At 35.5% G+C, this 27,935-nt stretch overlaps 1 protein-coding gene across 3 annotated transcripts in view; it reads left to right on the top strand.

Moving 5' to 3' along the window:
• LOC123533318 (beta-adrenergic receptor kinase 2-like) overlaps positions 1-27,935 on the top strand; it is a 179,856-nt gene that overhangs the window by 97,462 nt on the left and 54,459 nt on the right. For all 3 annotated transcript variants that reach the window (XM_053519939.1, XM_053519938.1, XM_053519937.1), the window contains 3 exons: positions 9,462-9,513; positions 16,439-16,530; positions 21,945-22,044. In XM_053519939.1, coding sequence (XP_053375914.1) covers positions 9,462-9,513; positions 16,439-16,530; positions 21,945-22,044 — 244 coding nt within the window. The remainder of the gene's footprint in view (positions 1-9,461; positions 9,514-16,438; positions 16,531-21,944; positions 22,045-27,935) is intronic.

Genomic DNA, 27,935 nt, shown 5'->3' with positions numbered 1-27,935 from the left:
ATATGTTCATATGAAATGAGAAAATAAATGGATTTTGTATTGTATTGTTTTGTACTGAGAAAGGTTTACAGGTTCCGGTTTAATAGATCAAGTGACCATGTGGGTAGTTTTAACTATTCAACATTATAATATTGACCAACATTCTGATCAAGTTTTTATTGGTACAGACATTAGGCATCAGGTGTATTCAAAAAGCAACTGTTGATGACAATGTCAGTGCACAATGGGCAATCACAAATTAGCTCTACTTCAGTACTTTGTGCTCAGGTGCATGCACTTAAACAGCTAAGAGCAAATGTTTGAGGGATTGCATCACAAGTTCCCCCCTCCCCAATCAAGCGAACCACACTCTTTGATTCATTGGAACGAAAAAGCGATTAATCTGCCCATGCCCCAAATGAATTTAAGTCAGACTGTAAGTCTTCACAATCATGTGTACTGTTCACCTCTCTATAGGGGAGATCGTGTTTGTAAACAAATCCATTGTATTTTCTATTTTTAGAACTGATAAGACAAAGACCGTGTGGGCAGACGCCGAGTGTCCATGTTTTTTGTAAACAGTGATGTTTTTCTAACGGCTTAAACTTTCTTAAAACACAAATAATATCAATAATTTTTTGATCAGTGGAAAGTGTATAAAACAAGCAATTTATTGATTACTTTTGATTATAATTTCGAAATTAAATGGATTAATTATGAAAGCTTAACTTACAGTGTTTTTTCTAAAAGTTTGGAGGATCCCTACGCTGCTATTAAAATCTTATGTCATTTAAAACGGTTATTCATTTTAAAAAGATATTTAAATGGGAAAATATGAAAATCGTAAGCATTTCAAAACTTTTTGAATTTTTAAAATCCATAAATGAGCAAAAAAGTTATTAAAAATTCAGATCCCATACACAAACAATGTAAAAACATTTGTTTTACCCACCACCAGATAAACAGGTATTTATGCGTGACGTCATGGCGATCTCTCCTATAAACCTTAGTTTCTACTCAAGGATTGGAAAATTAATTTGAAAATCTAAACTGGTCTGAGCACATTTTATAATGTAAATTCCTTACCCCACCCATTTTCTTATACAAATGCTAATTATTTGGACAGGAAAAACAAAAAACAGAAAAGTGGCATGCATCAATACATATTTACCTTTACCAAAATAATGTAGATTGATGTTATCAAATAAATTAATATGTTTTCATCCGACTTTCATTGATATAAATCCGATTTTTTGTAGGAACACAATTTGGCAAACATTTGAAAAACAATGGCGTAACTGCATCAAGGGGAAATAACTTAAATGCAACTAAATATAACATCATGATATATTATAGATAATGTGTGCATAGTATGTATATATTTATTGTGATTAAAGTCCATTTTAGAACAATGGGCATCACATTGCTGTTAAGGGCCATTAAGTTTACTCTTAAATGAAATCGTACAGAACCTGAACATTTAATGGGCATTAAATCAATTTTAAGGGTCATGAATAATCCTGTTAAATTCAAAATATACAGAATTTCACTATTTTTTCAAAGCCATTAACTTTTTTAGCTTCCAAACTTAATCTTTAATGGCATGATTCATGGTAAAAAATGGGTGTTTTAATGGCATTTTAACATGTAACCCATTAATATTGTGAAACCTTTTAAATAAAGTGATGCAAGAATTAATGGGGTTGATTAATGGTTTTTCCCATTTTAATGGGTATTTTACAGGGTTTTAATCCATGTTTAATGGTATGTGCATCCAGTAGTGCTGGTGATTAAGGTAAATGAATTCAAATTTCTTGCCTCTCACCTTTAAGGGATTGAAACCCTGCAAGGAACATGAATCCAGTCATTCGGGAAAATTGATAGTTCTAACAAGGTGCCTGTCTGTGCCTAAACAGGGTTTTTTCTTTCTAATTTGGGAACATAGCCTATACCCACAATATTGTGAATTTTGATGCGTAAATGTTCCAAATTGGGAAACATTTAGTCCCATAGGATATAATAAGGATTCTCATACACTTGTTTCACATTGTACAACCTCTTTAACATACTGCCATTACAAAATTGTCCATAATTTGGTCAATGTTTGTGCAATTTTGATGAAATTTTTTTCAGAATGTAGATTGGGTTTTTTGCACTCATTTTGGGAAAAATACATACTTTTTGGCATTGGGAATATAGCCCAATAACGGCTATAAAAACAGCCGAAAAAAAACCCTGCTAAACCTCAGAGTAAAAGTCTTCCTGCACTGTTTCCATATGACCTTAATTGTGCAGCAGTATCTAAAAACAAATTAAAATTAGTACTGCAATAATGTGTATAATACTACCTTACAACCATGCTTTAAAGGTCCAATACTAAGGAAAGTGAACATTTTAATTTCTTTTAAAAAGCACAGAAACTATTTCATTTTATTGGAAAATGAAAGTTGGTATGTAGAAATTCGAAATAAATCGCAGTATATGTATAATTATTTTTCTATGAAGTATGAAGAAAGTTAAAAAGACCTGGGGGGTCATTCTCTCGATTCATTGAAATTTCAACATAATACACATACATTTCTTTGAGTTCCAAAGACCTTCTGTAAATTTTGACCTGCCAATCTTCATTATTTAGTGTCTTGCAGAAGTCTATGCACTGGCTATGAAAAAAATTGCCTACTCACTTTCCCTTAGTAATGGACCTTTAAGGTTAAGGCCATTTCCACCAAATGTTTTTACCAGGGTTTTTACTGAGGTAATGGTTGGTATGAATGTCAAAAAAGGAGAAAACTATCTTCTAAAATGAGAGAATACTTTCTTATTTATTACATACCAGGCATTTAATATTCTAAGATTGTCATTGTCTTAGATAATGATGAGTAATCAGTGTGATTGAGAGGCATGATGATTAGGATTTATATATACTGTAATATTCAAGTAAGCTCCTGCGGGATATTGATTTTCAATCAAAGTACTGGCAGGACGGCAAAGAAGGTTTCAGCAATTTGTTATGCATCCCAGAAGAAAGTCTTAAAGACATTTTGCTAATCTCATCTGTATATATTGATATATAGCAATGCAAATTTCTGGGATATATTTTTGTCTACTGTATGAACGCCTGCTTCTGTTACTAAGTTTGAAGGAAGAAAAGGAACTGCAACTAACAAGCATTTCAAAAACGCTCCATTGTTCAAAACTGCATCAGTTACCTCAAAGATTAAATTAGTTTAATATAACACTCCAATAAATGTTATAATCAATATTTTTGTTATACCCAAGGTCCAAGGTTATGAAACTGAGTTTGAAAAGACGTACCAGTTTCAACACTCCAAAATCTGTGTTCAAGGTAATAAAACTTAGTTTGGAGACCAGTCTGAAGACTTTATAAAATGTGTCAAAGGTTATAAAACTGAGTTTGGAGACCAGTCTAAATACTTCAAAATCTGTTTCAAATGTTATAAAACTGAGTTTGGAGACCAGTCTGAAGACTTCAAAATCTGTGTCAAAGGTTATAAAACTGAGATTGGAGACCAGTCTAAATACTTCAAAATCTGTTTCAAATGTTATAAAACTGAGTTTGGAGACCAGTCTGAAGACTTCAAAATCTGTGTCAAAGGTTATAAAACTGAGATTGGAGACCAGTCTAAATACTTCAAAATCTGTTTCAAATGTTATAAAACTGAGTTTGGAGACCAGTCTGAAGACTTCAAAATCTGTTTCAAAGGTTATAAAACTGAGATTTGAGACCTGAGTCTGAAGGCTTCAAAATCTGTGTCAAATGTTATAAAACTGAGATTGGAGACCAGTCTTAAGACTTCAAAATCTGTGTCAAAGGTTATAAAACTGAGATTGGAGACCAGTCTGAAGACTTCAAAATCTGTTTCAAAGGTTATAAAACTGAGATTGGAGACCAGTCTGAAGGCTTCAAAATCTGTGTCAAAGGTTATAAAACTGAGTTTGGAGACCAGTCTGAAGGCTTCAAAATCTGTGTCAAAGGTTATAAAACTGAGATTGGAGACCAGTCTGAAGGCTTCAAAATCTGTGTCAAAGGTTATAAAACTGAGATTGGAGACCAGCCTGAAGACTTCAAAATCTGTTTCAAAGGTTATAAAACTGAGATTGGAGACCAGCCTGAAGACTTCAAAATCTGTTTCAAAGGTTATAAAACTGAGATTGGAGACCAGTCTGAAGACTTCAAAATCTGTTCCAAAGGTTATAAAACTGAGATTGGAGACCAGTCTGAAGGCTTCAAAATCTGTTCCAAAGGTTATAAAACTGAGATTGGAGACCAGTCTGAAGACTTCAAAATCTGTTCCAAAGGTTATAAAACTGAGATTGGAGACCAGTCTGAAGGCTTCAAAATCTGTGTCAAATGTTATAAAACTGAGATTGGAGACCAGTCTCAAGGCTTCAAAATCTATTTACTTCAAAATCTGTGTCAAAGGTTATAAAACTGAGTTTGGAGACCAGTCTGAAGACTTCAAAATCTGTGTCAAAGGTTATAAAACTGAGATTGGAGACCAGTCTGAAGACTTCAAAATCTGTTTCAAAGGTTATAAAACTGAGATTGGAGACCAGTCTGAAGACTTCAAAATCTGTTTCAAAGGTTATAAAACTGAGATTGGGGACCAGTCTGAAGGCTTCAAAATCTGTTTCAAAGGTTATAAAACTGAGATTGGAGACCAGTCTGAAGACTTCAAAATATGTGTCAAAGGTTATAAAACTGAGATTGGAGACCAGTCTGAAGGCTTCAAAATCTGTTTCAAAGGTTATAAAACTGAGATTGGAGACCAGTCTGAAGGCTTCAAAATCTGTTTCAAGGGTTATAAAACTGAGATTGGAGACCAGTCTCAAGGCTTCAAAATCTGTTTCAAGGGTTATAAAACTGAGATTGGAGACCAGTCTCAAGGCTTCAAAATCTGTTTCAAAGGTTATAAAACTGAGATTGGAGACCAGTCTCAAGGCTTCAAAATCTGTGTCAAATGTTATAAAACTGAGTTTGGAGACCAGTCTGAAGACTTCAAAATCTGTTTTATAGGTTATAAAACTGAGATTTTTTTTCATACTGACATCAGCTTCCAATCAACGGGTAATTTCTGAGTTACAAAAAATAGTTTGCAGAAGATCTGTCTTACAATCCTACTTTTCCACATGTTTTCTTTCAGCATCTCTACTCAGCATTGTCTCTTTTATGTCTTCTTTCATGCTGGACACGACTGATTCTGCTTAAATTGCAACCAGTGTAGATCATGATCAGCCTGCACATCCAACACTCCCTTCAGCTAAATCCAGGTTAAGTTTCCATGAGGGTCTGAAATATATTGTTGTACCCCCCGACAACAAAGTTGTAAGGGGGGGTATACTGGTTTCAGGTTGTCTGTCTGTCCGTCTGTCTGTCTGTCCGTCTGTCCGTAGACGCAATCTTGTGCGCACCATCTTTCCTTATCCCCTTGACAGAATTTAATGAAACTTCACACAAGTGATCAGTACCAACAGTAGTTGTGCATGGGCCATGTTAGGTTCTTGTAGAAAAAAAATTTGCAGAGTAATGGGACTTTGATTTTTTGTTACTATACTATATACATAGACACAGTCTTGTGTGCACCATCTCTCCTCATCCCCTTGACACAATTTAATGAAACTTCACACAAGTGATCAGTACCAACAGTAGTTGTGCATGGGGCATGTTAGGTTCTTTTAGAAAAAAAAATTGCAGAGTTATGGGACTTTGTTTTTTTGTTACTATACTATATACATAGACAATATCTTGTGTGCACCATCTCTCCTCATCCCCTTGACACAATTTAATGAAACTTCACACAAGTGATCAGTAACAACAGTAGTTGTGCATGGGCATGTTAGGTTCTTTCAGCGACAAAAATTGCAGAGTTATGGGACTTTGTTTCTTGTTAACATACTATGTACATACAGTCTGCATATGCAATCTTGTGCGTGCCTAATCTACCAAACCCTTACACACAATTTAATGAAACTTCACACAAGTGATCAGTACCAACCCTAGTTGTGCATTGTGCATGTTACATTCTTTTAGATAGATATTCTGTATAGTTATGGGACTTTGTTTTTTGTTACTATACTGTATACATACAGTCCACATAATTATGCAGTCTTGTGTGCATCAAATTGCAATGTACTGTGTCAGTGCATGCGGGGGGTACATTCATCACCTTTAGTGATAGCTCTAGTTTTTTAAGACTTCAGGCATACTTTAACCCTTAGCCTGCTGCAGGCAAATTTAACAGCCTTTGCAAACAGCTTGGAACCAGATCAGACGCCAATTAAATCGGCGTCTGATCAGGTTCCAAGCTGTTTGCTACTCTGACAATATTTCTTCCAATTTTGGAGCAAATTGAACAAACTTTACAATTTTAGCAGACGACATTTCCAGCAGACGACAATTTATCTAGCATGCTAAAGGTTAAACATTTGACAATGTATTTTATACCCAAATAGAAATTAATAAACTGCAATTTATTTCTTATATTTAAAAGTTTTGTTTTCCCTTTCTTTCACATTGTTTAATTTGACCTGATGAATGTTGCACACTAACCTGAAACAAAGATCTTAGAAACAATACCAGTAGCTATTGGAATAGCACGTTCTGACCTTTTTTTTCACAACTTTATCTTTTCATGGGGAATAATATTTTATACACTTTTCATGGGGAACATAGTCGCTTCTTATGGGAAACATGGATAAGCTTCTCATGGGAAACATAAGCTTTTTGTCTTGTTATGACCTCAAGAATGTCTTGAGGTCAGTAAATGTCACTGGTATAGGAATCAATAGTTGTATATAGCTTCATTAAAGGAAATGCATTTCAACAGTTATTATTTGAAATATTTTGTCTGTCGATTATCCATGATCAGCATTTTTCAGTCCAGGTCAAAACTATTAGCATTATGAAAGTAGTGTCCATATTTGCTTTCTATAACACTTCTTTTGCGCAGAATTCGGAACTTGACAAATTTTCTCTTATTGTCGCGACATTCCATTTTCTGAGAGTCGCCTATAGGGGGAAAGCCTGCTGGCTTTCAGATATAGAATTGTTTGCTTTAGCAATATGATGTTACGATAAATCTGTTCAGTCCTTTGGGCTTGCATTGATTTTTTCCCCCCATATAGAAACTTGATATATTTCCCCTTGACAATAAGATGATTGTGGTCAGATATTGGACTTAACTGCATACAGGAATGAAATGTTGTCCTAGTCCAGTTAACAGGTGCTTACAATAATTACGATATGGTGAAAACTAGGACATGCCAATAAAGGAAAATTAAGAGCGAATAAATTTAGGCGTTGTATCCAATTTTGGTGTGTTGTTAATTTCTTTGTTATACTAAAGGTTGAAAATCACTGTTTAAATGCCTTCGTTGCAGGGGTTTGGTGTGTTGTGAGCAGTCTGGCTTCCAGTATCTAACCACTGCATAATTTTAATTTTCTCCCTTTCAGCATCCAAATAGTGAAAAAATTGTTTTAACAGATAACCATAGGACCTTGTAAGAAAAAAATACTGATATACTATCTGTAACATAACAAACTCCTGTGGACTTTCATAAATTCTCTTTGCACATCTGTCTCAGTTACGGACTTGAGTCTTTATTATTCAGTGTAAAATTCTTTCATGAATGGAAGTTTCGATCTAGCTTGCTGGCTGGAGGTTGTATACCAAACTCCTTAAATACGAAGAAACCTAATCCTCTGTTTAGACTGGGTATAAATCATTATTAAATTATCTTCACTTCTCCCTCTTGCATGGAATTTCCTTGTTCACCAGTCAGGGACATTGTGTTGATGTGTCTGATAAGACATTTTTTGTTTGAAAAATCAAGATGAAAATTAACTTGGAAAGGTTAAGTGTGTCCAGACAAATTAAATGTAAACACACAGACTTAATATGGCCTCCATTATTGCTGGGCTGTCAACCAGTAAGCAGTAATTAAATCATTAGTGGGTCTGACTTTCAGACTTATAACTTCAGCTAGATGGAGCGGCAGAAAAATAATTCTGGTGCTTTTTAGTGAAAAGCTTTTTTGTGGTATTGCGCAATTATATTTTTTAGTGGGTCTGACTTTCAGACATAACTTCAGATAGATGGAGCGGCTGAAAAATAATTTTGGTGCTTTTTAGTGAAAAGCTTTTTTGTGGTATTGCGCAATTATATTTTTTAGTGGGTCTGACTTTCAGACATAACTTCAGCTTAAGATGGAGTGGCTGAACAATAATTCTGGTGCTTTTTAGTGAAAAGCTTTTTTGCGATATTGCACAATTATATTTTTATGGCTAAGGCACTATTCTCATGCTGGTGTAAGTTTGATTTCTACGCTCCATCTGGAATTTAATTACTATTGACTCCCTAAACCTTGACTCCTTTTATGGAATTTGAAGGGCAATTTTATCAGATAGGCATTTTTGTATTGGCGAGTTACTGTTTTTCATTTTGGTCTTATATTTCACAAAATAATGCCTCCATGGCTGAAAGTGAACCATCCATTGGACTGGAACAGGTAGCATTGACCAATCGATGGAGTCTTAGTATTTTTCTCCTTGTTTGCATTTTGTTTTCCAGCTTCTTCTATTACATTAACCCTTAGCCCGCTAAATTTTTAAAATGGACTGGTCCATCATTCAATTTGGGCAATATCATTTATTACTGGAAGGGGTGTTCACTAAAAATTTACTGACTGAATAGCGAACAGTGCAGACCATGATCAGACTGCACGGATGTGCAGGCTGATCTTGGTCTGCACTGGTCGCAAAGGCAGAAACACTTGCCGCCAGCAGGCTAAGGGTTAAACTGCATTCGGTGATGCAGAATAAAAGAAAAAAAGTTTCATGGCTTGGAGAAACAGAAAAAAAAGCTAAGTCACTGAAAATTGAGAAATCTCAGTGAACGTACCATAGAGAAAAAGCTTAGAAGAAAATGTATACCTTAGCCTGCTAGTGGCAAGTGAATCTGCCTTTGCAACCAGTGCAGACCATGATCAGCCTGCACATCCATGCAGGCTGATCATGGTCTCCACTGTTTGCTATTCCGTCAGTAAGTTTTCGGTAAACACCCCTTCAAATAATAAATGGTACTGCCCAGGTAGAATGATCGACCAGTCCATTTCAGAAATTTAGCAGGCTAAAAGTTAATTTTTCAAGAGCCTTAGCACCCAGTTTATGTTGGTGACTGTAAAAGTATTTGACCTTCATGTCAGAAGTTACCCATCTGGCTTGCAGAAGGTTGATTGCTTCTGCCTTAAGGTGCCTGACTAAATTCCATATGAGTGTTTAAGGTCTTCTGCCACCTTAACTGTTTGGTGTTTGTGTATCTAGGGTCATCTTCAACCAAAGGAAACTGATGTTTCTGTATCTAGGGTCTTCTAGAACCTAAAAAAGATTTGTTTGTATATCTTGAAACTCAGCAAATTTGTAACAAGATTTCATAAGAAAAATTTTTGTCTTATATTTTCAGTGACAAGTACACAAGATTTTGTCAGTGGAAAAATTTAGAATTGAACATTCAGGTATGTATTTACTAGGAGAAAATTAAATTTCAAGGTATGGAATTTTAATGGTGTTGGCAAAAATTTGTAGGGAATTAAATTTAAAAATATTTACAAAATGATATTCTATAGTATTTCATGTGTATTGATAAGTCAAAATGCCAGTAAAAGCAGAGTTTTTAACCAGGTTTTCGTTGAAAACCTGAGTTATTAGATTCAGGTATGTCGTTGGTCGGGTGGGCGGGTGGGCTTTCGGGCGGGCGGCGGCGTCAAACTGGTATTTCCGGTCAATAACTTTTGTTTCGGTAAAGATATTTGAATAAAACTTGGTATGTTTGTAGCTTATATCAAGACAAAGGCTGGGATTGATTTTGGGGTTTCTGGGATCAAGGTCAAGGTCACTGTTACTTAAAATAGAAAAAGGGTTTCCGGTCAATAACTTTTGTTTCGGTAAAGATATTTGAATAAAACTTGGTATGTATGTAGCTTATATAAAGACAAAGGCTGGGATTGATTTTGGGGTTTCTGGGGTCAAGGTCAAGGTCACTGTTACTTAAAATAGAAAAAGGTTTTCCAGTCAATAACTTAACTTAGGAATGAGCTATCATGATGAAACTTGGTGTATAGAAAACTTATATAAAGTTGTAGCTTGGGATTGATTTTGGGGTTTCTGGGATCAAGGTCAAGGTCATTGTTACTAAAAATAGGGTTAGGGTTAGGTTTAGGGTTAGGGTTAGGGTTGTGCTTTAAAGTGGTGCACTGTGATTCAGTATACTTTTTTATTCTTATGAAAAGTGTTGAAAACCTGGTTTCGTGGCATTGCCGCGTTTCTTGTTCACCTTGATTTGTTTGAAAAAAAAAAAAAATGAAGATGCTTTTAATTCAAAATGTATGTCAGCTGGAATGACCAAAAACAACAATGATAATTATTAATTAGAACATGACCTTTGCTCACACATGGTAATTATCTCCCGTTACCGAGTAAAAGCATAGTTACAGCCCTTGAATTGTTTGAAAATATATTGAAAATGTTTATAATTCAAAAAGTATTTCAGCCAGAATCACCAAACCCCACATAATTATTAATTAGAACATGACCTTTGCTCACACATATTAGTGTCCCCCTTGACCCAGTAAAAGCAGAGTTTTCCCCCTTGATTTGGAAAAAAGATTGAAAATGCTTTTTAATTCAGAAAATATTCTAATTAGAATCACCAAACCTCAATTCGATCCTCGGGCGGGGCGTATGTTCTCCGTGACTATTTGATAAATGACATTGCACCAAACCTTAATAGAACATGAACTTTGCTCACAATTAGTATTAATCCCCCTTCACCCAGTAAAAGCAGTTTTCCCCTTGATTTGGTAAAAAATGGGGAGTTTTTTTCCATATCTAGCTAACCTATGAATGGATCTTCATGAAACTTTACACAAATATAGATCACTAAATGGGCAATGGAGCTTGCGCATACCGCCAGGATCACTTCATTAACCAGAGTTATTGCCTTTTAATCATTTTACAGTCCATAAATTCCCACATAAACAAAATAGTCCATTGATTGATCTTCGTGAAATTTAATACAAAAGGGCAGTTCTTCCATCAGAATCTCTTCAGTAACTGCAGAGATATTGCCATTGAATTGTTTTAAAATTCATAAGCTCTTAGAAAACAAAGTAATCCATTGATGGATCTTCGTGGTCTATGGAGCAGTTTTTCAACTTGATTTTGTAAAAAATAGGAGCCATCAAACTGTCTTATGTTGTTTTATACATAACTTGTATAAATTTAGAAATAAAATATCTTTCAAAATATATACTCCCTTAATTCATTCACAAAACAACTTATCCAGCAGTGGTTATAAATTCACTTACTTTGATTGTTGATTATGTAAGTCCTATAAAGTCAAAGTATGACAGTCACCTCAAATTATTGAGTCAAAGAGACAGTAACCCAGCTTTGCTTAATCAGTCAAAGATCTTTTTTGGCAGCCTATTTTCAAATAATAGAGTGGAAGGCAGGTTTTTTTTACCTCTCATTAATAAAGCTCAAAAAAAGTACATTTTTTAATTTAAAACTGCGACAAAAAGTTGAAAATTCAAGCCCACAAAGAGTTCAAACTCCTTCATTTTATTAAGATTGCATGCGTTTTTTTGTGTTTGATGTCTTTTTGCATCATTTTCTACTGTTCAGTTTCATTTTTGAGTCGGCTAAAGGCTGAAAGCCTTTTGACGAGTCCTTGCTATCCAACGATTCTCTAAATGGACCAAATAACACAGTGAAGGGATGTAGTTCCATTAGATTTCTCAAACTTCAAACAGTTCACTGCATGAATGAAGTTAAGTTGTGTCAATTCCCTTTGCTATGACCAATATACGATGTAATCTGTCATATTTATGACTTGTAATTGTGCAATTCTCGAATGTAACTCATTAAGCATAAATGTGCATTTTAAGAATTGCGCAGGCTTACAAAGCTTGGGTAACATCCAGCGAAAGACATAAAATAGTTCCACAGGGCTCCAGATAAGATGCGTATTAGCGTAAATTACGTATAGAAATAATGCAAATACGCATGTCTAATAATTTCTAAGCGTATAAAAACGTATATAAAATTACAGAAACGCACACAATGCTTTTTTAAAAACAAAATCTGAATCGTCTGGATGCGTTAGGTAACATAGCCCATCAGCCTTAATTCTCCCACATTGAACGTATACACGCATCGTATGATTTCTATAAACTTTGCGTGGGTTGAATTTTGCAGTCAGTAAACGGATAAATTATCGGAAGAAGAAGCTCTTACTGGTTTGTTTAGTTACTACTGATATTAAAAATGATTTTAATTCTTATTTTTCGAGAAATAAACAAATCGGTGAAACATTAAATTGTATTTTCTTGTAGTTTTTGAAATCGAAAGTAGATCGTCTATGTTTGGCTGCTGTCACGAAACGAAACAACTTTTTTATGAAAAGATTTAAATAAGAGGTAATTTAACCGTAAACTTCAATGTCAGATACTGCCAATTGCTGCTAAATGTCTTCGTATCATCACAATTTGTAAAATATATTGTTCAAACTGGAGAAAAGTGTAATCGTATCCGGATATAATATTTTGGGTAAATATCGAGCTGTGTTATGAAATTTTAAGAAAAAAACTAAAAACAAACTGAAACTGGTAGACTATACTGTCAGTACATCAATCATTAGCCGACTCAGGCCATTCAGGCCTTTGATTTTCCCTGTGGTTTTCCATTGATTTCATTCCAATTTATAGGTCTGCTTGAACTCTGGGAGCTATTTTTACAAATTTTACTAATGATTTCATGACTTGTGAATTTACAATATTGAGATAGGAAAGAAATGCCAGAGGTATAATCTTTATTAAATGTATGTTAAGGAAGCTAAATTTGATATTTTACCTATCCAGGGGGTATTGCGTTTTTTTGTTGTTTCTTTTTACCAAAAAATGTTTTGTTTTTCATATAATAGCACATACCCACCTGTTTTTTAAGTTATTTTTTTTTTGTATAGGTATTAATGTCTTCTTTTCGTGCTTATTTTTACAAAATTTCGAATCAATGTCATTACAAAGTACTATTTATATTAGAAGAAAAGAAAAATATCAGCCTGTTGGATTTAGTTGTTGTAAACTGTGGTAACAAAGTTAATGCAGACTTAGCATGAAAATTATGCTAAATAGCTGTAGTTTTAAGCCAGCTGGCAGCAAGTGATTATGCTTTCACAACAAGTGCAGTCCAAGATCAGCCTGCACGTCCATACACGCTGATCTTGGATCCACTGTTCGCTATTCAGTCAGTAAATTTTTAGTGAAAACCGCTTTGAATGATAATTGATTTCTGCCCAAAATGAATGATAGACTGGTCCATTTTAGAATTAATAGAACTTTCTCTTTTATGTTAAGTAAACAATGTCCTACCCTAGAAAGACTTGAACTTGGACCTGGATTTTTTTTTTTTTTGCTGGTACTCAGTGTCAAGATACAAATGTAAAATGTACTTTTTGCAGTTATATTTATGCAGATGTAGACAGTGTGAATAGGTAATAGGTAGACATACTGATCACTGCTCTGATAAGTCAGATCTCTGACATTGATAACTTGAAGACTATGTTTTTTAGCTCACCTGATCTGGGATCCTGTGATATCTTTAAAAAAAAAACATCATAATTATTTTTTTTCCATGAAACTTAGTACACAGATAGATTGCAATACAAAAAATAAGCACATCCTTTTATTTTGTTGCTGTTGCAGCAATTTTTCAAAAGATATGATAAAAAATTGGCGAAGTGGGATCTTGTGATAGCTTAAAGAGGAAAAGATATTTTTTCAAAAACTCGATACATGGATTGATGGCAAATTTATACAGAGAATATGCAAGACATATTTTCTTTTTCTAAAACTTCAATGAATAATTCATAAAATAAGAAAAAAAGGTGCTGTCACTATTAGTGACAAATGCCCCCGAAGTGTGCCCAAGAATGCTAGTTGTCTGCGCAAAATATGCCAGAATAGTTTAGGCAGAGTTATGAACCAGATAAAAAACAGACCCTGTTAACCTTTGACTTATAAATGTGACCTTCACCTTTGAGCTAGGGGCCTGGGTCTTGTGCATGACAAGTTGTCTCATTATGGTGAACATTTTTGCCAAGTTATTTCAAAATCCCTTCATGTTATGGACCCGACAAGAATTTACACACACGGACGGACGCACACATGGACGGACAGTGTGATTTTAATATGCCCACCCATGGAGAGCATAAAAGTGGGTTATGCAATAACTTAAAAAGAGGATGAGATTTTTATCTTTAAACTGGCAACATACAATATTATTTTCTCTGTCCATCCATCCATTCATTGATCTATCTGTTCTTTCTGCCAGTCACAAATGGTGGATTCTGTCATAACTTTAAAAAGGACAAGAATCTTTTTTTCATGAAACCTGTACCATGTATAGAAATCAGTATGTAGAATAAACAGATCGTATTATTTTGTCCCTTAATCCATCTATCGATGTGGGATTGAACCTCACTTGGGGTGTTGAATTCTTCATGTGAAGAAGCCATTGAGCTGGCTTAAGGAAGGGCGGTGGTTCTACCCAGATGATGAAATAATGCACAGAGGGGTACCTCGGGTCTCCCTCCAATATCAAAGCTGGAAAAATCCGCCCGCTTAGCTCAGTATGTAGAGCGTCGGTCTATGGATCGCGGGGTCGCGAGTTCGATCCTCGTGCGGGGCGTATGTTCTCTGTGACTATTTGATAAATGACATTGCATCTGAAATCATTAGTCCTCCACCTCTGATTCATATGGGGAAGTTGGCAGTTACTTGCGGAGAACAGGTTTGTACTGGTACAGAATCCAGGAACACTGGTTAGGTTAACTGCCCGCCGTTACATGACTGAAATACTGTTGAAAAACGGCGTTAAACCCAAAACAAACAAACAAGCAAAGCTGGAAAGTTGCCGTATGACCTATATTGTGTTGGTGCGACATTAAATCCAACAAAATAAATAAATACAGATGGCAGGTTATTTTTAGGTCCTTTAAGTAAAATTCAGGATAGAAATATTTCTGCTATAGCAGCATTTATGAGAAATGCCTGAATGCCTTCTGTTGCTGGGCAATTGTCATGTTAACAAATATTCAACAATTACACTAAAAACGCCCAGAACTAAAATGTACACCTGTGGTTCATTCAGCTCTAAATGTAATTTTAATAACTTCGAATGATAATCTTTATCTAACATCAAAACAGGCATTGAAAATCATCATAAAGCCTTGTTTCGAAACATATTTCTTTTTTTTATAATTTTAAAATCTCTCTCATCGGCCATAAATCATAAAATTGTGCAGCATCTATCATAAAATGAGCCATGCCATGAGAAAACCAACATAGTGGCTTTGCGACCAGCATGGATTCAGACCAGCCTGCGCATCCGCGCAGTCTGGTCAGGATCCATGCTGTTCACTTTCAAAGCCTATTGCAATTAGAGAAACCGTTAGCGAACAGCATGGATCCTGAGCAGACTGCGCGAATGCGCAGGCTGGTCTGGATCCATGCTGGTCGCAAACCCACTATGTTGGTTTTGTCATGGCACGGCTCAAATATGAAAATTGCACAAACAGGTATGCAATTTCATACAACTTTTTTCACAAATCTATAAATCGTCTACCTTTGTATTCTGAAGTAATTGATCAAAAAAGTCGGAGAATTTCTTAATTTCTGTCAGAGAATTATGTGCAACAAGGATAAAACGATATCAATGTCCATCTCACAAATCTAGAGAGAAGTCCGTCTGAAATTAAAGCTTGTCTTTTGTAATTCCCGCTGCTTGAAGTTCGTTCTTTCGGTAGCAGTTAGAGATGATTTTTTTCTATTTTCAGTCTTATGTTATTTGATTATTAATGAGCCGCACCATGAGAAAACCAACATAGTGCATTTGTGCAGTCTGGTCAGGATCCATGCTGTTCGCTAACAGTTTCTCTAATTGCAATAGGGTTTGAAAGTGAACAGCATTGATCCTGACCAGACTGCGCAAATGCGCAGGCTGGTCTGGATCCATGCTGGTCGCAAATGCACTTTGTTGGTTTTCTCATGGTGCGGCTCATTTTAGTTTTAAAATTTACTGTTCTGTTATTTGCTTAATTCCAGTATGAAGACTCATCTCTTTGAATATCTATGGAAAACTTACAAAACATTTAGCAGTTTTCTGTTTCCATCAGCTACATCCAAATATTTTGGACACCCTGCCTTATGTCAGAATTATGGCACTTGATTTAGTTAAAGCAAAATAGAAACTTAAATAAGCATGAAACAAGAACATCTGTGGACTGCTTATTTGGGGATGTATGGTACTACAAAAACTAGGTATTTTCTATTGAAAAATGCAGTGTCCCAAGGAACTTTTATTTTTCTGTTTATTTTTCAGTTGACAATGAATGACTTTAGTGTTCATAGAATTATTGGCAGAGGAGGTTTTGGTGAAGTTTATGGGTGCAGGAAGGCAGACACTGGTAAAATGTAAGTAAGATGCTGTGAAATAAAGGCAGACACTGGTAAAATGTAAGTAAGATGTCATGAAATAAAGGCAGACACTGGTAAATGTAAGTAAGATGTCAGTAAATAAAGGGAGATGCTGGTGAATGTAAGTAAAACATCAATAAATAAAGGCAGATGCTGGTGAATGTAAGTAAGATGTCAATAAATAAAGGCAGATGCTGGTGAATGTAAGTAAGATGTCAGTAATTAAAGACAGATGCTGGTGAATGTAAATAAAACGTCAATAAATAAAGGCAGATGCTGGTGAATGTAAGTAAGACGTCAATAACTAAAGGCAGATGCTGGTGAATGTAAGTAAGACGTCAGTAACTAAAGGCAGATGCTGGTGAATGTAAGTAAGATGCAGTAAATAAAGGCAGATGCTGGTGAATGTAAGTAAGACGTCAGTAAATAAAGGCAGATGCTGGTGAATGTTAGTAAAACGTCAATAAATAAAGGCAGATGCTGGTGAATGTAAGTAAGATGTCAGTAAATAAAGGCAGATGCTGGTGAATGTAAGTAAGACGTCAGTAAATAAAGGCAGATGCTGGTGAATGTAAGTAAAACGTCAATAAATAAAGGCAGATGCTGGTGAATGTAAGTAAGACGTCAATAAATAAAGGCAGATGCTGGTGAATGTAAGTAAGACGTCAATAAATAAAGGCAGATGCTGGTGAATGTAAGTAAGATGCATACTCTAGTAAATGTAAGTAAGATGTCATGAAATAAAGGCAGACACTGGTAAATGTAAGTAAGATGTCATGAAATAAAGGCAGACACTGGTAAATGTAAGATGTCATGACATAAAGGCAGACACTGATAAATGTAATGCTGCGTTTACACTTAGCCACGATGTCCATGATTTGAGTGAAGCGTGGTGAGTGTGGGGGGTCGTGGTATCGAATCATGGTGATCTTGAGGGAACTTGGTGGAATCGTGATGATCGTAAGGATCGTGACAAAATTTTTGGCAGTCAAAATTTTTTCCACGATCATCCCGATTTTCGTTAAATCTTGAGAGAACGTGATAGAACGTGGAAATCATAGTAGAGCGTAGTACAGCTTAACAGACCTTAACATAACGCATCAGACCTTGATGTTCCATCGTAGGGGATCTTGGTGAACTTGGAAACACAAATCTTTAAGTTCAAATAGATCTGGAGGCATCCTTACATAGTTGACGTAGAAACCAACATCTTCATGCTGAGTTCTCTGTTGAGAAGTTGAGAGTATTATCCCAATTGGTGCCTTCGGTTTACACTTAATCATGGTCTCATCCTGCAGGTCCTAGGCCTTCTTTTTCTTCGTCTTCTTCCTCTCTTCCATCCTGTCCTGTTCCGTCCCTTGTTGTTGCTGCCGACGAGTAACTATATAGGCATACATAAAATTGCCAATTCGGCATCTTCTTCTGAATCATCTCTTGGATACATAGCTCGTGCCTCTTTGGAATCTCTGGAGAGAATGAGAGGATTACCCATGCCTCCTATTTATACTCCAATCGTGCTAAAAATGTGACAGTCTTGGTCAAATCATATCCATAAATCGTAGGAGAGCTTAACAGAACTTGATAATGTGAGGGATCTAAATAGAACGTGACAAAACATGATAGCATATCGTGGTAATCGTAAGTGAACTTGAGAGAACGTGATGAAAGTCGTGGCAGATCTTGACCAGATCGTGTTGGTTTCGTAACAAAACGCTACAGGCAGTAACAAAAACATACTGAGAGCGTAAGAAAGTGTAGGAAAGCATAGTAATACAAAAGTGATGCAATAAATCGTGAAGCTCCGCGCTTTTTTTTAAATCGTGGACATTGTGGCTAAGTGTAAACGCAGCATAGGATGTCATGAAATAAAGCCAGATCCTGGTAAATGTAAGATGTCATGAAATAAAGACAGACACTAGTAAAATGTAAGATACCATGCAATAATGCAGACACTGGTAAATGTAAGATGTCATGAAATAAAGACATACACTAATAAAATGTAAGTTATATATCATGGAATAAAGACAGACAAAGATAAAATACAAGCTAGAGGTGATGGAATAAAGACAGGCACTGGTAAAATGTAAGCAAGAGGTCATGAAATAAAGGCAGACACTGGCAAAATGTAAGTAAGATGCCATGAAATAAAGGCTTTTAGTGCAATAATATGTGATAGTACAAAAAAAATTTGCCCTAGCATGTCTTTCCGTTTCTGTACAAATGTTGTCTACGCAAGATGAAACTGACAGATTTGCAAAATATGCATGTTAATGTGTAACATCAAACCAGCAACAGTTTGCAAATATGGCAAATTTAAATTTATCAGTGTTACATAAACAGAAGCTGCGCTTGTAAAAATTTTCACAAAATGCATCAACAGAATACGAAGCAGCAACATGCAGCAAAATCTGCTGCAAAAAATATATGTACATTATGTGTTATCTAGAAGCACAAAAATCTGTGTATGACAAAGTATGCACACAAAATCTACATAATTATTTATGTACAGATGTGCCATAAACCTGTGACTGAATCTGCACAAAATAGATGAACAGAGTGCTAAATAGAAGCACAAAATGCAGTGGCAAAATCAGCGGCAAAACCAGCAAAATAAGATGTTCAGATAGCAGTCATTTGTAGCAAGCTCGGTCTGGTTTAAAGGGTTTTTGCAAGTGTGTATCGAAAATAAGTGAAAGGTGGAAAAGTGGATGTATGGTTGGGTCTTTAAAAGTAGACAGAAACTGCATAATTGCATACAATAATTGGCAGTGTGAAGCAAAATTAACAAGATGCATAAATTGAAAATGTATGTAGTCTATAAAAAAAAACCAGGTGACAAGAAGTGCAAAATGTATATACAGTTTAGACAAAAACATATGACAGGTGGCAATAATTGCAAATTGTACATAGTTTAAACAGAAACAACAACAGGTGGCAATAACTGCAAAATGTGCAGACAGTTAAGACAGAAACAAACAGCAGGTGGCAAGTTACCTCAAGTGTACATACAGTTTCGACAAAGCTTCCAGTTGGTGGCAGTAATGGTAAAATACATTATACAGTTTAGACAAAAACAACAACATTTCTGTACAAAGGTAGTCTAGGCAATAACTGCAAAATGTGCAGACAGTTTAGACAGAAACAAACAGCAGGTGGCAGTTACTGCAAAACGTATAACACAAGTTTAGACAAAACTAATGACAGGTGGCAATAACTGCAAGTGTACATACAGTTTAGACAAAGCTTACAGTTGGTGGCAATAATGGTAAAATACATTATACAGTTTAGACAAAAACAACATTTCTGTACAAAGGTTGTCTAGGCAATAACTGCAAAATGTACATACTGTTTGGTTGTGTCTTAAAACTAGTTACAGACGGAAGAACTGACAGACAGTATGCGTCATTAAACTGGCGTATTATGGAAGTACTGCAGAATTGATTTACAGGTGTATTACAAACCCTTAGCAGGTGGTAATTATTTGTGTCAAGAAATTAGCAACTGGCACATATGAGCCACACCATGAGAAAACCAACATAGTGGCTTTGCGACCAGCATGGATCCAGACCAGCCTGCGCATCCGCGCAGTCTAGTCAGGATCCATGCTGTTTGCTTTCAAAGCCTATTGCAGTTAGAGAAACCATTAGCGAACAGCATGGATCCTGACCAGACTGCGCATATGTGCAGGCTGGTCTGGATCCATGCTGGTCGCAAAGCCACTATGTTGGTTTTCTCATGGCGGGGCTCATATTATTTTCTAAAACGTACAAATTAAAGCAATAAAAGCATCATAAAAGTTTTCCACTTCCAGGAGGTAGCAATTATGTCTGTCTTAAAATCTGTTTCAGGTGAATTTTTTGTTTAGATCTCTTACATCCGAGTTGTAAAGCTAGAATCTTTAGAAAAATTTGAACTTGCCACTTGATTTTAAATATTCTGGCACTAGTTTTGATATTTTCCACCCCTTATCCATTAAATTTTGTCATTTAAATTGTACATGGGTAACATTCTTGAAAAAAAAAATCTGTTGCTGCTAAGACTGTTGTTGCTGGTACAGATGGAAAAAGGTCATAAGGTAGTGTGTACCGAAGGTGTATCTACTCCAAGACAATTTAATGTAAGACAGCTGAGTCTTTCAAGTTACTTGTCATCCACCTCTGATTCATGTGGGGAAGTTATCAGTTACTTGAGGAGTACAGGCAAACAGTTCTGGAACACATTATTAATTCTGATTAAAAATATGAAAAAGTGAATACAGTTGAATAAAATTGCAAATATTTAAAAACAGTTTTTTAAAACGATACACAGGTAAAGTTGTGAATATTAAAATTCTTTAAAATGTTCCTCACATTTTGACATGCTTAGTTAAAACAGATACACTGTTTCTTACTTTGATGATGTGGGTGTGTGCAATATCAACTGTTTGCTGTCATGACCTATGTATTGCCATGTTAGGGTATCACCTGAAATTGCTATAAAGTGTTACAGTTTACTTCTCATTTTTGATGTTACTCATTTTAACCATGGGACAAGATAATTAGAGTTTGAGGGTCAAAGTCTTGTGTGGATGGTTTGTCATATGTTTTCGCGACCTCACATATAGTCACGTAGCAATTACCACCACAAGATTTAATAAGAGAAAATAGCCTCTTTCTCTTCCTTTTAATTATTTAAGAGGAATAGAATAAATAAATTGTGAATCAGTCGCCAAAAATATCTCCATTTCCCTTTAAGTTCAAGTTAAGGATGAGTATGGCAGTGACCTATTGAAATTGGGAAGGTGACTGTATAGGGATTGTCATCTTAGAAGCTGTTGGTTAAATATAGAGGTCAATTGCAAGTTATTAATTGAGCCGCGCCATGAGAAAACCAACATAATGGCTTTGCGACCAGCATGGATCCAGACCAGCCTGCATATCTGCGCAGTCTGGTCAGGATCCTTGCTGTTTGCTAACGGTTTCTCTAATTGCAATAGGCTTTGAAAGCGAACAGCATGGATCCTGACCAGACTGCATGGATGTGCAGGATGGTCTGGATCCATGCTGGTCGCAAAGCCACTATGTTGGTTTTCAAATGGCGCGGCTCAATTGTTATTTATGGCATTGCCTAGCAATGAGTTTGTTTACTAATCTAGATGGAAAATCTGCATGCAATTTTTGCCCAGCTTAAAAATTGTAACAGAAAAACTGTCATGCTGGTCTGTTTGGAGTTCACTTCCATTGCTCTACTAGGGCTGTTTCTCCATTCAAATTTCAACAAGTGTGTTTTATAGTATGTAACAAGTTTATACATAACAACTTGGCAAAAAACTTTTAAGTAAGTTATTATTGAATATATCATGCCTTGTTAATAGTCTGCAAAACTAATGTTCAGGTATTTATTCATAATCTCATTTTCTTTTGTTGTTTCAGGTATGCCATGAAGTGTTTAGACAAAAAACGAATAAAGATGAAAGGTGGTGAAACATTAGCGTTAAATGAAAGAATAATGCTGTCTCTAGTCAGTACAGGGGTATGTATCTTAATGTTGTTCAAAGCTCTGTTCTTATGCAGCGTGTTGCCACTTATAATTAAGTTTTGCATGATGTACTTCTAGATCTCTGACTTAAAATAAAAGGGAAATGTGTCCAAGCAGTGTTTCAGGGAATTAATTCATGTGTGGTTATAACATTTTTAAGGGTGAAAGAAAACACACTAGCATGTAGATTGAAACTTTGTTAAAACTTGTTTATAAAAATTCCTTTTGCTTTTTTTGGCATTTAATGAATGACTTGGAAGTAACAAACAGCAGTGTTTGTGTAACCTTTAGCTTGCTGGCAGCAAGTGATTCTGCCTTTGCAACCAGGGCAGACCATGGTCAGCCTGCATGTCAGCTATTCAGTCAGTAAATTTTCAGAGAACACCCCTTCGAATAGTAAGTGGTACTGCCCAGATTGAATGATAGACCAGTCCATTTTAGAAATTTAGCAGGCAAAAGGTTAAGGTAGCGGACACTTAATAGCTGTGAGCAAACTACAAAGTCTCCATATGCTCTTTCGACATTCTCAAGTTCTAGTGGAAAGCCATTATGCGCTTTGACCTATAATAACATACAAAGAATGCCAGGATATGTAATCCAGATAAAGACAAGTCAAGCTTCACATAAACATTTTGAGGACATTTTATTAGTTCATCTGATTTTTTGAGAAAAAAAAGATTAGTTATTGTCATCACTTGATCATCGACGGCATCAACGTTGCCAGGTTAAGTTTTATGTTTAGGTCAGCTTTTCCCCTAAACAATCAAAGCTATTGCTTTAAAACTTGCAACACTTGTTCAACATCAATAGCTAACTCTATACAGCAAGAAACATAACTCCACCCTGCTTTTTGCAAGAATTATGGCCCCTTTTGGACTTAGAAAATATCGGATTTCTTGGTTAAGTTTTATGTTTAGGTCAACTTTTCCCCTAAACTATCAAAGCTATTGCTTTGAAACTTGCAACACTTTTCACCATCAAAAAATGACTCTGTACAGCAAGAAACATAATTCCATCCTGCTTTTTGCAAGAATTATGGCCCTATTGGACTTAGAAAATCAGATTTCTTGGTTAAGTTTTGTGTTTAGGTCAGCTTTTCTCCTAAACTATCAAAGCTATTGCTTTAAAACTTGCAACACTTGTTCACCATCAAAACTGTACAGCAAGAAACAGAACTCCATCCTTCTTTTTGCAAGAATTATAGGCCCTTTTAGACTTAAAATATCAGATTTCTTGGTTAAGTTTTGCGTTTAGGTCAACTTTTCTCCTTAACAGTCAAAGCTTTTGCTTTAAAACAGTTTATTAAACAGTTAGTGCCATTAAAAGCTGACTCTGAACAGCAAGTACCATAAATCTACATTGCTTTTTGCAAGATTTATGGCCCCTTTTGGACTTAGAAAAGCATGGGTAGGACAATATTTCTATTTTACAGAGACAAAAAAGATCAAATGAGTATCTGCACCCGCACGGCAGTGCTACAGGCACAAGTTGAAAAAAATATATGATATCTTATATATTTGCAACTAAATGCAAGAAAGATAATCTAACATATCTGCCTATGTGAGACGGGTGTTTTCTGCTTTTATAAGAAACCTACAGTCACCAGAACCTAGTTTCTTGTTCCTAGCTCTTCTTTCAAAAACCGACAGGCATGTAAGATGTTTATTTGTGTAATACTGACTTACTGTGTGACTAGTGACTACATGTATAACTAAAACTGGACAGAAATAGCATTGACTGGTCAGACAAAAATAGCACTGACAGATCTTGTCAATATATCATGGCTATTTTTAGAATCTTAATTACAGAAATATATCCATCATGTAATTAGTCATGGTATTTCATAAATTTTCTTAATTGGATAGGAAAATGATTTTCCTGTCATTGAAAATACATGGCAGATTGATTAATGAGCCTATTACAGCAGAATAAGGAAGAAGATTTCTTGACATGATTTATGTGCCTTTGAGAAGTTACATGATTATGTCTAGTTCTTCCAAGATCTTATATCGACCATACTTGCTTAACGTTGAACCTGCTAAATTTCTAAAACGGACTGGTCCACATTCAATTTGGACAGTATCATTTATCATTCAAAGGGGTGTCCACTGAAAATTTACTGACTGAACAGTGAACAGTGCAGACATTGTGTCTGACATCATTCATCCTCCACCTCTGATAATTCATGTGGGGAAGTTGGCAGTTACTTGCGGAGACCTGAGGTTTATACTGGTACAAAATCCAGAAACATTGGTTAGGTTAACTGCCTGCCGTTACATGACTGAAATACTGTTGAAAAACGGTGTTTAACCCAATAAAAACAAACAAACACAGGAGGCTGTGGATGAATTTTTTGTCACTTTAGCCGCTTGATGTTGCTACAGATATATCTTGCATATAATTAATTAATTCATTAAAGGGACAGTTCCAGACATAATTATTATACTAAACCACTATGATACCTATTGACAGCTTGTCAAGGACAAACAGAAAAATGTTTTCATATCTGAGTCATGATCATATATCACAGATTTAATTAACGATTCGTCTCATATACGTGCCATGTGTTGATTCCTGTAAGAAATTAACTAATGAACTATTATTAGCGTTTGTCAGGCTTACGGAAAAGCTGTTTAATGATTAATAACCAATTCCTTGCGTTCCTCAGTAATAGGCCAAAGATATTAAAAATGTTGGGTGCGTATCTTTTACCAAAGTAGTTTATGATTAACCTTTAGCCTGCTAAATTTCTAAAATGGGCTTATCCATTATTCAATATGGGTGGTACCACTTGTTTATCAAAGGAGTGTTCACTGAAAATTTACCGACTGAAAAGCCATGGTCTTGGTTTGCACTGGTCACAAAGACAAAATCACTAACCGCCAGCAGGCTAAAGGTTAATCAAGCACTAACTTTTTAACTAACTTTAACTTTTGTGGTCGCCCTGTGTCTGTCGTCTGTTGTCAACAATTTGACTGTTAACTCCCTAGAGGTCACAATTTTAGCCCAATCTTAATGAAACTTGGTCAGAATGTTACCCTCAATAAAATCTTGGACGAGTTCGATATTGGGTCATCTGGGGTCAAAAACTAGGTCATAAGGTCAAATCAAAGGTAAAGCTTGTTAACACTGTAGAGGCCTCATTTATGACTGTATCTTCATGCAACTTGGTCAGAATGTTAACCTTGATGATCGTTAGGCCAAGCTCAAATCTGGGTCAGGTTGGGTCAAAAACTATGTCACCAGGTCAAATCAAAGGAAAAGCTAGTTAACACTCTATAAGCCACATTTATGACGTATATTAATGAAACTTGGTCGGAATGTTAATCATGATGATCTTTAGGTCAAATTTAACTCTGCGTCGGGTGGGGTCAAAAGCTAGGTCACTGGGTCAAATCAAAAGAAAAGCTTGTTATCACTCTAGAGGCCACTTTTATTACTGTATCTTCGTAAAACTTGGTCAGAATGTTAATCTTGATGATCTTTAGGTCCACTTAAAATCTGGGTCAAGTGGGTTCAAAAACTAGGTCACCAGGTCAGATCAAAAGTAAAGCTTGTTAACACTCTAGAAGCCACATTTATGACTATATCTACATGAAACTTGGTCAGAATGTTAATCTTGATGATCTTTAGGCCAAGTTCAAATCTGGGTCATGTGGGCTTAAAAACTAGGTCACTAGGTCAGATTAAAGGAAAAACTAGTTAACACTCTAGAGGCCACATTTATGACCATATCTTAATGAAACTTGGTCAGAATGTTAATCTTGATGATCTTTAGGTCAATAGGTCAGGTGAGCGATAGAAGAGAAATTCTCAAGTGTGTTTGTAGAACTACCTTCTTATTTGAATTTCATTTAAAACTAGTCACTTGTTGAAAAAAATTATACAGTACTTCGCTATACATGTATTATAATTGTAATGTTTTAAACCCAACACATAGTACTGTTTATACACAGAAACATTTTAATATTGTTTATGTAGATATTATGAAGAAATTGTCTGTATTTTCAAATATGAATTTGGATGTAAAATATCTTTCCATTATAAAGCTGAACAGCTGTTTCATAACTTTTTTGTTTGTGATAAGATTTTCATAATTTGAAAGTTTTGATATTTCACATTTTTTTTTCTAAATGTCATTGCTTTAAGAAATTGTGTATTTCAGTTAAATTGTGTGTGTGTTGGGGGGTGGGGGAATAATTTCAAAATTTTACAATTTTTGCATTTACTTAAAAAAAATGGAATTATAATTACACTTATATAAGAACAGTTTGGATGTTACTTAAGGTAGTCAAGTACGTTGAATCACTGTAAGTAATGGTGTCACGTCATTTATCCGGATAACATAGAATAAAGCCTTGACTTTGCATACAGTCTAACCTGTCTTAAGCAGCCAGCCAGGGGAAGCAGATAATTTGGCCGCTTAAGCCAGGTGACCGCTGATTGGAGGTGCAGCCAGTATATGTATTTTTCAGACTTCTGACCAGTTTAGTCTTTAGTTTAGGCCCATTTCTTTTTGGGTTTTCCATTATTATTTTACCAGGATACAATGACGTGCATTTGCCTTCGCAATACGAATGGTCTTCTTAGCAGTCTAAAACTCCGGTGAGGATTTTTTCACTACAAAAATTGTTACAGACAATTTTCCAACTTCAAAACAAGTTTGTTTACAATTTTCGCCATTTTGGTAAGGGAAGCTACTCTCCGCGCTTATTGTCAACGCTAAATCTAAGATTGCCGTTACGTTTCGTAAAAGATAGAGTGGTTTATATTTTTTTTCAAACACAACTAATTTCGTATAAATTTAATAGTATTTTGATGATAGTAGTATAAAAAAAATCACAAATATTATGCTACTAATTAGTTATCGAGTATTTTCTTTAACCGAGCTCAAACTGTGAACAACAAAATTGACAGGAGGTGACACACTAATTGCCGATAATTACTGGCCATTTGATTATAACAAAAAGGGGATTACACCTTTGGTTATCAGTTTTAATTGAGAAGCTCATGTCATTTTGTCGTTCTTGTGGTGAACCTAACACACCTAAAAGTTTGACACTCTTATTAATTCCAAATTATGTCTTAAAATCAGCTTTAAATGTATGGATCTTTTTTAATCATAGGCAAATACATGTATCTGAAAAACAAGCACATTTGGACATACACCAGGGCTCCGGAAATTTTGATAACTCAATCGGTCCGAAACGAAAATCCTGACATTGGCGCTACCCCACCCACCGCATTCCCAGTATTACATATTTTGTAAAACGTGATAGGGTAAAGAAATAAGCATGTCATGCATTAAAACTGAGTTACTAGTCACCATACCAATGAATGCGTTACCATACAATGAAGACAGTTATTCAGTGTTATGTGTGATCGTTACTTTGTTTAAATTTCGATGTTTTTCCGAGATAATACGAGGCATTGACACCGTGTGCGTAACTAGTCTAAAAGCCAATGCACGTGACTTCGATACCGTATACACGGCAGATACTTTGTGATGTTTCCTCATTCTTTGACGGAATTCTATAAAATACAATGCGTCAAAGTGAGTTACACGACACATATTCTCTGCTAAACAGCCTCAGTATTTAAAGAATACTCTGCCGCGGACCGAATGTGTACGTTATTTGAACGCTGAGATCAAATTTCCCGCATGTATAGTACCAAAACGTCACGCGCGTTGGCCAGGGATGTTTCATTTCACTTACGTTGTACTTCAATAAGCAACTACATTTTGATAAAGTTATATGTTCTCTTCTGATGTAAACAAAATTTCATTTTGAAACGTTTTTTAAAAGACCGATTTGATAAACAGTGCCACTCCGGTTTTCTTTATCATTCGTGGTTGCCCGTCCATTTTTTTCTTTTTTGTACAG

This window comes from Mercenaria mercenaria, chromosome 12, assembly GCF_021730395.1.
Source record: "Mercenaria mercenaria strain notata chromosome 12, MADL_Memer_1, whole genome shotgun sequence".
NCBI lineage: Eukaryota > Metazoa > Mollusca > Bivalvia > Venerida > Veneridae > Mercenaria > Mercenaria mercenaria.
The sequence above is the reverse complement of the archived record's forward strand: the minus strand, read 5'-3'. Positions and strand labels throughout refer to the sequence as shown.